Raw genomic sequence first — 12209 nt, forward strand, 5'->3', positions numbered from 1 at the left:
AACAAAATGTGTACAATTTTGGCAAAAGATATTAATTTGGATATTTTTGATTTACTTAAAAACATTATTTTTTAATAATTTGATAGTTATTTAAAATGTTCAACTCTATATAAAGAAATAATTGAATCAGTACAATATTCAAAATGATTTATTCTTACAGATCAGGAAAACTTCAATACAATGCTAGAATTGTCATTTATAGCAGATATGCATTAATACCAAACAAAATCTATTTTATACAGTTACAATAAATAATAAAATTATGTTTTAAGCCGTTAAAGTTAAAATTTAAATTGAAAGATTAAAATATTAAAAAAGATATATTATTTATATTCATTCATTATATGTTCAGTTAATGCATAAATATAAATTAAACTTTAATATTTCTTTATAAACGCAGAACCCTCACTCACTGATCAATAATTCTCCTACTTTTCAATAATCTAGAAAGCTGAAATAATTGTTGTGTACGGGTTACGGGGAATCGGAATAAAAGACTGAATTAGTTTACATCATCGACTGTGCTCGGTTAAGGTTGGGCCGTAACCCGTACACTACAATAATAAAACTCATTCAGACTATTATAAATATTTTAAAATCTTTTCGTTTTGGAAATGTTGAATCAATAAGAATATTATTGATATAATATTTATTTTGATTTTGTTAATACTTTACCAAGTAAAAATTCATCTACTAATAAATTGTCATTCTTTTAACCATACATTTAGCATCATAATGTTTGAAAATTATTTAAGTTGCCTTTGTTTTCTTTACAACAAATGGTGCTATTACCCATAGTACATATTTGCTTTAAAAATAAATAAATAACTCTGATGATATAAATGATATTAATTTACATACAAATCTTAGCTGTATGGTTTGTACAGGAATGGAGATGTTTCTGAGAGAGACCAGTTTTCATGGAATTCAACTCGACACTCTGTTTGTGACTCCACAGTCTACCAGGAAACAGGAACTCCAGGACCTCATTGTGGAAGGAATCAAGAATGGAGCTGTTAAACCTCTTTGCTCTACTGTATTTCCTGAGGATCAGATTGAAGCAGCATTTAGGTAAAATGTACCTTTAAATGGCAGTCTTTATAATTTTAAATTTATGATTTAGGCTAAGAAAATCCTTACTAAAAGTACATTATTAACAGAATTTAAAAAAGCCTTATAATGTTCAGGTATTTCAAATATAGAAGTATGCATCCATCTCATATTTATGAACAGCATGATAATTATTCTCTATTACTCTCCCTTGGATTAAAATCTTCATTATCTGCTGTTTCTTCCTAGGATGAATAAACTGTTTTGCCTTTGCTAAATAAGAGCTATAAAAAGCTGTAAGAAGATTGAAAGTCCTACATAGCTATTACTTTAATTCATAAATGCAACCATAAAACCAAATCATCAATCTTAAACAGTTTTAGTAATATTTCTCTCAATAGAATGTACTCGTATAGTTTATGGATATAGAAATAGTTTAAGACTTAGACATTTGATACAATCCGAGCTGTCAAATTGTTTGGTAGTTAGTTATTTAATGTTTGGTGTTTCTTATATTATTTGATTTTTAAAGCAATATTATTTGAGTCAAAATAATTACCTGAAATTATTTCAGTTCTTTGTTTAAAATATATTTTTTATTTTGAATGATTTGAAAGCATTAGAGGATTAAGAATTAAGAGTTAAAAATTGGTGTAATTGTTAAGTATCACATAGCTAAACATGATAACTTTATAAGTTACTTGTAATATGACCTTTTCATTAGATATAATATGAAAAATCTAAAGTAGAAGTTTGATTTAAGGTGAGTAAAACAATATGTACTGTGATACACAGATGGAATAATTAACAACAGAAGAGTGTGAGGCAAACTCATCATTTAAGGTACAACACCAAAAACAGCTACAAAACATACTGAAAAACACAACACAATAAACAATTAAAAACAATCCAGTATACCCATACTGTTTAGTGTTTATTTATTTACAATGGATAATTTGTAAGGATAACACAGCATCTCATCTGAAACAAAAAGTTAGAGGATGTTGGTTTTTTAAAAGGTGGCTGACTTTGACCTTATGTTGTTTTTACACTCTTGGACTATGCATAAGAATGTTTTGGGTTCTAAAAGAAGTTCTAATGTTGTATTGTCTGCCCACTCACATTAGTGTTACCTTAAATGTCTTTTTTAATTCTAAAAATACTTTGTAGGAAAATTAGAGCAGTGTTTGAAATAAGTTTTTGTTTTGTCAGATGTTTTCTAGCATAAGTATGACAAATGGATAAATATGTGTTTGTCTGTGACACTATTGCCAAGCAACAGGTGTAGGAGGAAAGTGTGGATCATTCTAAACAAACAAAGGAGAAATAAAGCATTCCTAAAGAGTACAATGAAGTATATGGTACTGTATGTTGTGAATAAATTAGTAACAATAAACTATGATACTTCACCAAGTAAACACTAATCATTTTCAGCTGTTCAAACAAAATTTTTCAACAAATAACAATCTCATGTTTCAGATATATGGCTTCGGGAAAGCATGTTGGAAAGGTTCTAGTTAAGATCAGAGAGGAGGAAGAAAACAAAAAAGCGCTACCCCAGCCAGTGAAGATGTTAGCACGTCCAAGGTTCTTTTGCAAAGAGGATTCTTCATACATTATTATTGGTATGCTCTTTCTTCTCATATAGATGATATCTAAGCTAAATGCCAGAGAAATAAACATTTAATGATTTTTGGTTGTTGCAACCATTACAGCTTAACTTACTTCCCTCAACACAGTGCAAATCTCTTTAAAAGTGCAGGAGCTAAATAAATATTGCAGAACTTTTAAGTAATGTTGGGGAAGCTGATAAAAAGATAAAATACACAGATGGCCATTGGATTGACTGACATATGTAACTTATGTGATTTTAAACAGTTTGATCAATTTCTAACTTGTTTCTCACTGGGCAAAGAAAAGATAATAATTTCTTATTTATTTATTAAAACAAATTAAAATAAAGCTTATCATATTTAAACAATAGAAATATTTGATTTACCAAATTCTACATGTAACTGTACAAAATGACTGATACAATTTATTCACTCTATGGTTAGGTGGCCTTGGGGGTTTTGGATTGGAACTGGCAGACTGGCTTGCTCTGCGTGGCTGCAAGAAATTGATACTGACTTCTCGCTCTGGCCTGCGCACAGGATACCAGGCCATGCGTATCAGGATCTGGCGTACCTATGGTGTAACTGTAGAGGTGTCCACTGCTGATGTTACCACAGAACAAGGTGTAATCCACTTGTTGAACCAAGCCACCAGACTCGGCCCTGTTGATGGAATCTTCAATTTGGCAGTAGTAAGCAAGTTGTGCCATTTTTAAAAGGTTTTCTGATAGGTCTTGCATAAAAATACAAACCCTATTCGATGCCTTGAGCCATTATTTGGTATCCTGGGCAGCTAATCGAGTTACCTGGGCGCCTGACTCTAGCCAGTTATAAAGTTGTGAAGAAATCAAATTAAAATTCCTTTAACAAATAATATTAAGTGCCCTACATGGACATCACATAAAAATATGCAATTACTTATGTTCAAGTTTTATTTTAACAGTAAAAATATAATGTAAATGCTAAGTTGACTATAACTGTTTGTTAAGGTCCTGAAAGATGCTTTCTTTGAGAACCAAACAGAAGCAGACTTTTTGAAATCTGCTGGACCCAAGGCCACAGCAACAAAACATCTGGACAGAATCTCTCGTAAACTCTGCCCATCTATGGAGCACTTTGTGATCTTCTCGAGTGTGTCATGTGGGAGAGGGAATGCCGGCCAGGCAAACTATGGATTGAGCAACTCTGTGATGGAAAGAATCTGTGAGGAGCGCCATCAGGATGGTCTACCAGCCTTGGCGGTGCAGTGGGGGGCAGTTGGTGAGGTGGGACTGGTGGCTGAGATGCAAGAGGACCATTTAGAAATCGTTATAGGTAACATTTTTTTAACATGTTTTCGTGATGACTATTGCGACTTGAAATACAATTAATTTGTATTGTTTGTCCTAGCCATACATATGATTAAAATTGGATAAGAACAATATAAAGCTTTCTACTGATAACTCAATTTTCCTTATTTATCATTTGCTTTTTCTAACTCATTAGTCATATTTGGTTAGTGCATTTAAAATAATTTCAATATCTGTATGATACCACCCAGTGTTTTGTACTGAGCAGTTATACAAGTAACTAAGTAAATTTTTGTGCGGTATCACTTCTGAAATTATCTCTATCTACATATAGTATATTGTTTTATTTCACTCATTTCAAAGTTAACAACAATTGATTTCAAATTTAATATCAGATCCTATATTGCATATGTATGTGAGATTAAAAAAAATGCTCACTAACTTATTTTAGTTCAAAGTACTGTATTGCATTTTTAATATCGTATAAACAATATCATTTGATTATCTTTAGAGTGTAGGTTTGTACTGATATGTTGTTTGGAATGTATTTACATCTACATATGTATGTTGGATACAGGTGGGACTCTGCAGCAGAGGATCAGCTCCTGTTTGGAGGTACTTGATGGGTTCATGTACTGTGGCCAGCCAGTAGTTGCCAGTATGGTGGTGGCTGAGAAACGAGCCGGTGGAGGTGTTGCAGGAAACATTGTTGATACTGTAGTCAACATTTTGGGTAACTACATACACTATCGATTGTGTTTTGTTGAAAATAACTCTGTATGAATGTTTAGTAATAGTTGTAGGTATTCATGTCATCTCTAGCCTTTAACTTGTACCATGTTGTGTAGTGTTAGATATACTGATCAGAACTTGGCCATTTAAAATACTCTCGTATCAAAACGTTTAGATACACGAGTTTGAGATTAACTACAAATTAAACTAGTAAAGCTACAATAACAGAACTAGTTACAGTAAAATTAAACAAACAATTTACAAAGAATAATCCCCAGTTTTAATGTTGATAACAACGAAAAAGGGTACTGGTTTGGACACTTTGAAAATGCATCTCGGAAACATGTGATCCGATTAAGACCAAATTTTTATACAATATAGGTACAAGTGTACTGTTTTGAGTGTGTAATTGTAGACTTTTATGAAAAACCTTTTATTAAATTACCATCTTGACTTTTATTCTTGTCAGGCTAGTTCAAAATATTCATCGTAGTCTTGTTATGGGAGCTCTTAAGTCATTATATTGGGCGCGTAACATTTTTTAAACCACTATTTAAAATATTTAATTTTTAAAACAACTTTTGATTCAGCAGGTTTTGTTCATTTACCATGTTCAGCACCTGCTTTTTGAAACACGCAAACTACCCAGGGTAGTGTTTTATATCGACAGTTACCAGGATTTTAGTGTATTTTGTGTAAATCATGATTTGCCACCTAAAATTCATAATTTAACTGTTTTACACAAGAAAGTCTCAAAAACTTACTACACATAAGTATTGTGTAAAATTATCTAATTATATATTTATGATGATTGAAACCAGTGGCACACCCAGAAATCTTCTTTGGAGGGTGTTCAAAACACCAGAGATTCGATGGTATGGAAAACTCCCCATACTATCAGGGGACCACCCCAAGGAAGTTTTGTACCTAACACAGTATAGAACTGCTCAGAGTTTGGCAACTCACTCACATATTGTAATAACTGAACATGTCGGGACTATTCCAAAAAATACTTTTTGTACCGGTTACTCATCTGTACAGAGAGTACAAGTTACCACAAACCAAAAGTACCAGGCACAGGTTATTGTTACAGATACTTTTACAATACAGATACTTTAGATGCTTACTTTAGATCCCGTTCGTTCTCCCCTGTTGGTGCGCCCCTGATTTGAACAGGCAATTGTTTACAGTGAGTTTTTGTAATAAAAAGTGATCCTACAGTAACTGGCTACCCCACCCCACAGCATGGCTTCTCTGTCATTCATTGGTTCACACTGTGCAAATAATCTGCTGATTATAATGGTGTATACTTCTTCTCAGACTTGCAAGGATCATGTCATATTTATCATTTAGATACAGTTTTGTGAGCATTTCATTAAGACCCATTAATCAGGTGTTGTCCATGACTTTTAAGTGAAATAAAATGTAAAACTAGATTTTTAGTTTCTTCATAGTTCTGACACTGCTTTCTATTATTTTGTATGTGTTCATTCCTGTTTGTCATATTTGAGGTCACAAAGTAGAATAAAAAATGAGAGAGTTGTTTGGAACCACCACTTCAAGCAGTATCTCCAAAAATGAGAAAAGTGATGGAAGATCGATTTGGAAATGAATGGGCTCAAACATTGAAAAAAATTATAAAAAAATTTTTAGAAAAATATTTGCTTTATAAACGACAAACCTTTTAAAATCAAACTGGGAAAGTTTGCTAGTAAACATGGTTATTAATATTTTCAGGTAAATTTTGGATTGAGCTTTAAAATTTGAAATATAAAAGGTACTGTTGTTCTGTAAGATTATTTCAACCACGATCAAAATGAAATACACTAGATATTCCAGACCTTGAGTGTATAATTTTTTTAACCATCAGGATGTTGTTATAGGGCTGAGAGATCTCAAGACAATCAGTCTTCATTCCACTCTGGCTGAACTGGGAATGGACTCGATGATGGCTGTAGAAATCAAACAGACTTTGGAGAGAGAGTTCCAGGTATTCCTGACACCTCAAGATATCCGTGCCATGACATTCGCCAAGTTACAGGACCTGGCTGCACAGACTGAAAATGAAACAAAAACTACTTCTCAAGGTTTGACATCACAAAAATGATCTTACACTGTTTATTCTCAGTTGAAAAATGATATTCTCTGTTGTTGAATATAGATAAAAATAGAGTACTAGATTTATCTCTTTGGGATCAAATACAACTATGTGTCATATATACAACATTATTTCATTATTAATTGCATTTATTGTGTAATTTCAGTTGGTGAAATGACAGCTCCAGATTTTGCAATCAACCATCTGGTCAGAGTAATAGGTGATGAGATGTTATCAGGAGAACCTATCATCCGATTACCCTCACTCTGTGGTGATGGCAATACCATAGAAGAGATTGCCGTCAATAACGATTTAATATTTCTTATTCCTGGAGTAGAAGGTTAGTACATGATATAATTGAATGGTATTATACAAATAAATATGTTTACATTAGCAAAACAAACAATCTAAAAGTAAATATACAACAGGTTCAAAATATAACAAAATATAAATTTGCATGATTTTTACATATCTTCAATAACTTTTCCTTTCTTTCTTTCACTGCCCTTAATTGCTATTCAGAGGGCTGTTTTCCATGACACTGAGGTGTGGTGCCAAAGTCTGAAGGATTATAGATTTTAATTCTAAAATATATTGCAATTGAATGAATATGACGTGTATACAGTATAATTTGTTATTATTATTTTATAACGGTCTTCAACCTACAAATTATAATTTACCAACAGAGAAATGTAAAAGTAACATTGTGAATTGTTATGACTTTCCAAACCACCTTTGCTATACCATTGCTAATACACAAAGTAATATAATTTAATTTCATATAATTTTCATTCTTTTATTCTTTCATTAATATTTCATTTTATAAAGAATATCAAGATTTTTAAATATTTGGGCCATTTAAATAACTCAAGTATTATTTGTTGAAATTCAATGTTACGTATAAAAATTAATGTAATAGTCGTATTTTAATGCACTATAACACTTATTTGTTACTTTCAATATATCAATAACACATCATTGTAACTTCTATTATATTGATAATGGGTGAAAAGGACTAAATCCTGTTAACAGTTGTTAATATTTTATTTTAATTCTAAAACGTAATTTAATATCAATGTTTATAATTGTTACTTAAATGACAATTATTTAAAATTTTGGTACAGGAGTTGCCAGTGTGGTGGAACCTCTTGCCAAAAACCTCAAGGCACAGGCTTTATGTCTTCAGTTTGATTACGAGAAAACTTACGACACAATTGGTGATATTGCTGAGAGTCTTCTCCCTGTAAGTCTGTTATATTACTGTTTAGTTACACTTTTTGTTAGGTGTACATAGTAATGAAGGACTTTTACAACTATGACCATTACGTTTCTATAATCTGTATACTCATGTAAAATACCTACATTTCTGATCAGTAGTCATACTATACAATTTTTGTTTCTATTGTTTGTATTTCTAGTTAGAGGATGAATATTTGGCTATTCCACTTAACTTAATTGTAAACTTCAGAAATATATTTATTCAAGAAATTCCTGCATGATTTTCATATGTAACCTATATGCAAATACATGTATGTAACTATATTTTAACACATTTGAAATATTATAGAAATCTATCATTAATTCGGGAACTATTATTATTAATATTGAGTTTAAAATAGTTTAAAAAGTTTCTGAATATGGAGAAAACTGTTTCAGCTATGTATAAAAAAATGTTTCATGCGTCCTATTTAAAAATGTAGTCCATCTGGCAAAAATTCTAAGCAACATATCCATCAAAAGTTAATACAAAAGAAGTGAAGATATCTCTAAAATCCTCTCTAAAAGAGATATCTTTGAGGCTTCTCTTACAATGTTCAGTACCAGTGTCCTGTGATATTAGAATTAGACATTCTGATTCAAACCCTTGCAAAGAACAAGAGAAAACATGTGACTGTTTTTTGTGTGAAAGTGGATATCTGTGTGAATATTTTGTTTCAGCATATAAAAAAAAGACTACGGACCTGGAGCTGGCTTCAAGATGGTAGGATACTCATTCGGTGCAATGGTGACTCTGGAAATAGTGCTGAGGTTAGAGAGAGAAGGCCGACAAGGCAGTGTGTGGCTCATAGATGGTGCTCCAGATTTCCTACAATCTCTTTCCATGAAAACTATGCACATGGAGGATGAAAAAGGCGGCTTTCTACACCTGCAGTTTGAACTCATCCAGAGGTTCATAGACCTCACTGCGCCTCAAGTGACTTTGGTTAGTAAGATATTAATAGTTTCTGTTCTGCTTGGAGCCTGTTCTATACCTTGGTCAAACTAAACTTCAGCTATTTGTTAGTACAAAGATGAGTCCAGGAACTTGATTTGGTTCTTAACAAAAAAATTCTCTTATCTATTACACAGTAATGAATTATTTTTTCTTTAAAAGAATTGTGCCTAGAAGTATTTTGTAAGTCCTGTTATATTTTTAATCGTATACTTTATAGTTGTTAAATATTCCATTACTACTTGCTGATGCCTATATTAAAAGTTGAAAGTCGCAATAAATGCAGTTTTACCTATACATTACAGCTACCTTGAGGAAAAGTTATAAATAAATGGGACAAATGATTAAATGTACTAAATGTGCAACTAAAGTATTTTGTTGGGAGTACAGGATTCCAAATCACTATACAAAAGCCTACCCATGAACTCTCAGATGGATCCATATGTTTGGGAATACTTTTAATAATAAGGGAGTTTAAGTGACAGGTTACTTTATTTGTATGTCAAGGAAGTCTTCATCTATTTTGAGATGCAATTGTGCTTCAGTGTGTACAGCTACCGTTTACAATTCCAATTCCATTTAAGCATCACATCCATAATTGCTTCAAGGATTTAGACCACAAATGTAGTGGTGAGTATGCTCAGTAGTTTTAAAATAGGTGTCTTTTCAGAAACAGACATAAGAAAGCTTCTACTATGGTTACACTCGATCTAGGAGTGAGGGTTATAGATGTACAAGTATCCTGTGTCTATCCAATCACCTTACATCACATGGACCCACTAGTGTTGCCAAACTTGCCAGTTATGAAAGGGGGTTCATATTGTTGCTTCTAATCTTTCAAAGTCCAAGCTCAAATCTTTTTTTGTTCTTACAGAAGTAGGGTTTTTGGGATGACTCCAATGACAACCATTACCTTAGACTTGACATTGTGTCATAATTACAGCCAAACCTCATTTGCTGCATAGCAGACACTAACTGCATTTTTCATAGACAGTATTCTAACTCATATCTGTATATGAGTAGGACATATTGTGCTAGCACTATCACAGCACTATCACAGCAGTAATGTAACACCTGAAGTTGGAACTTTGACATCTGTCTAATTATAAGCTTGACGCCTTTCCTTAAGGAGTCCTAGCATACACCACTAATGAGACTCTAATCAATCTATTACCGAAATACAATTACCGACAACATAATTATACTATTGTCTTTTTTACTGTCTACTGTTAATATAGGAGGTTCATGCCAAGAGGCGTGTGTACATTCATAGACAGTTTGGACAAATATAAAGTAAAGACAGTAGTTTAATTAGAAATTATTTGATATAATAACATTCAAACAAGACATTTTTATGACATATTTTATTAATAATATGTTAGTTAGGTCTGGTCACTTGAGAAAATAGAACATATGGCTGTTTATTTTCTCTAACAGTATATAATATAAATCTCTTACTTTTTCAAAATTTGTGACATAAAGTTTTGTAAATAAAATCTCTTCTTTATTTTTAGTTAAACCTTTGTTAATTGTTAGTAGAACTTACGGATTAATAATTATTGAGAAATTATTATAAATGTATATGTTACAGCCTGAAAGTGAACTAATGGCATTACCAGATTGGAACTCGAGGGTTGAGTTTATGGTGAAACATTCTCCTGAGGGACTCCACAGTAAGCGGTTCCAGAGACTCAGTCTGAATGCAGCTTATCACAGAATCTTGGCTGTCTTCAAATACAAGCCATTGGCTAACAAGTGCATTGCATCAAAGATTACACTAGTCCGTCCTTCTGAAATCTCAATGCCTTCTGAAGATGACTATGGCCTTTCAAAGGTAACTGAATACCATTTTTGTAATTCATTAATTGTAAAACATTAAAAAAATGAAATTAATTTTATACCCTCATTATGAGATTGGGAAAGAAAATTTCCTTTATTACTCGTACTGGTTAAAAAAATCAGCCAGATACAAAAATAAATCTTATAAATAAATATTTTACATTTCTATTTTTATGGTCAAATTGTCATATAATAATGTTAATTTTTATCATTTTACTATTGTTATGAGTTTAAGAGCAAATTTTAATCACTTATATGGTGAATCTAAATAGTATAGTTATTTAAAAAGTTTAATTTACTCTTCGTATTTAGCGAAGTAATGCAGCTGTATCATCACTTGCCAAAGGTGATGACGAATAATCAACCGTTACTGATCAAATTACTTGACATTTTAAGGTAACTTAACTGATTATAATTTTATAAGTGATCCAGAAGGTAAGATACAAAAATATTTTGTGCACACACATTTGTTCAATATAATTTACTAGAACTATTCTACTTGCATTGTTGTGTGGCAAGTATATCTCAGAATACAATAAATATAAAGTGTATATTATACAAAATACTAACAAAATTGGTAAATGCAAATTCACCCAGAACTAATAAAATATTAATTACTTAATTATTTTCCTATGGCAATTGTATTTCTATACAGCTATTTATTTGAATTGACAATTTAAAATCTTAGACTTTGCAGTTGAATCAGAAAACGTAGTTATAAAATGTGTATAAAATTGAATGGTATATGTGATTACTCACCCAGCCACGATTAAAGATTTTAATGGACTAATTTAAGTTTGACTTAAAGACTAAAATTTCTTTACAATAGTTGCATTCTTTCTTGTAATTTTTGCAATAATTATCAATATTTTTATTTGTATTTTTCAGTATTGCCTATCACCTGTGACAGTTCACTTTGTGGATGGCAACCACTTGACCATTCTAGACAACAAGAAGACTGCTGACCTTATCAACAAACCGACGGTAGAAGATGCTGTTGGATTCAAACAGTCAATCATGACTGCTCCGAGTGACACATTATCATCTCTTCAGAACAATATAAAACAAAAGTAATCCATTAATTTATTTGTAGAACTCACTATTAAACTATTTGTATTAAATAAAAACAAATATTGTTCTTATTTACACATTTTCTCCTTATAATCGGATAAGTTTTCTGTATGAACTGGAAGGATACGAGTCACTTATGAAGTCTGTTAGATCCAACTTAAGACACAAGATAAGTTTCTGACGGCGGAAGTTGAGGTTGCTTGATATTAGTGAAATAAACTTCCTGATGAACCACTTTGTATCTTACTCATTGACTGGTGAGAGAAGACTGCTGTTACTCATATATTCACATTGTATTTGATAAG

The 12209-nt window shown here is 31.7% G+C and overlaps 1 protein-coding gene across 1 annotated transcript in view; it reads left to right on the forward strand.

Moving 5' to 3' along the window:
• LOC124369213 (fatty acid synthase-like) overlaps positions 1-11960 on the forward strand; it is a 71814-nt gene extending 59854 nt beyond the window's left edge. The window contains 12 exon segments of the mRNA XM_046827054.1: positions 888-1071; positions 2530-2675; positions 3108-3355; positions 3653-3977; positions 4530-4685; positions 6568-6771; positions 6949-7122; positions 7907-8025; positions 8721-8741; positions 8743-8985; positions 10586-10828; positions 11722-11960. Coding sequence (XP_046683010.1) covers positions 888-1071; positions 2530-2675; positions 3108-3355; positions 3653-3977; positions 4530-4685; positions 6568-6771; positions 6949-7122; positions 7907-8025; positions 8721-8741; positions 8743-8985; positions 10586-10828; positions 11722-11907 — 2249 coding nt within the window. The 3' untranslated portion in view covers positions 11908-11960.
• Positions 11961-12209: the final 249 nt, after the last annotated feature.

The sequence above is a fragment of the Homalodisca vitripennis genome, chromosome X (genome assembly GCF_021130785.1).
Source record: "Homalodisca vitripennis isolate AUS2020 chromosome X, UT_GWSS_2.1, whole genome shotgun sequence".
NCBI lineage: Eukaryota > Metazoa > Arthropoda > Insecta > Hemiptera > Cicadellidae > Homalodisca > Homalodisca vitripennis.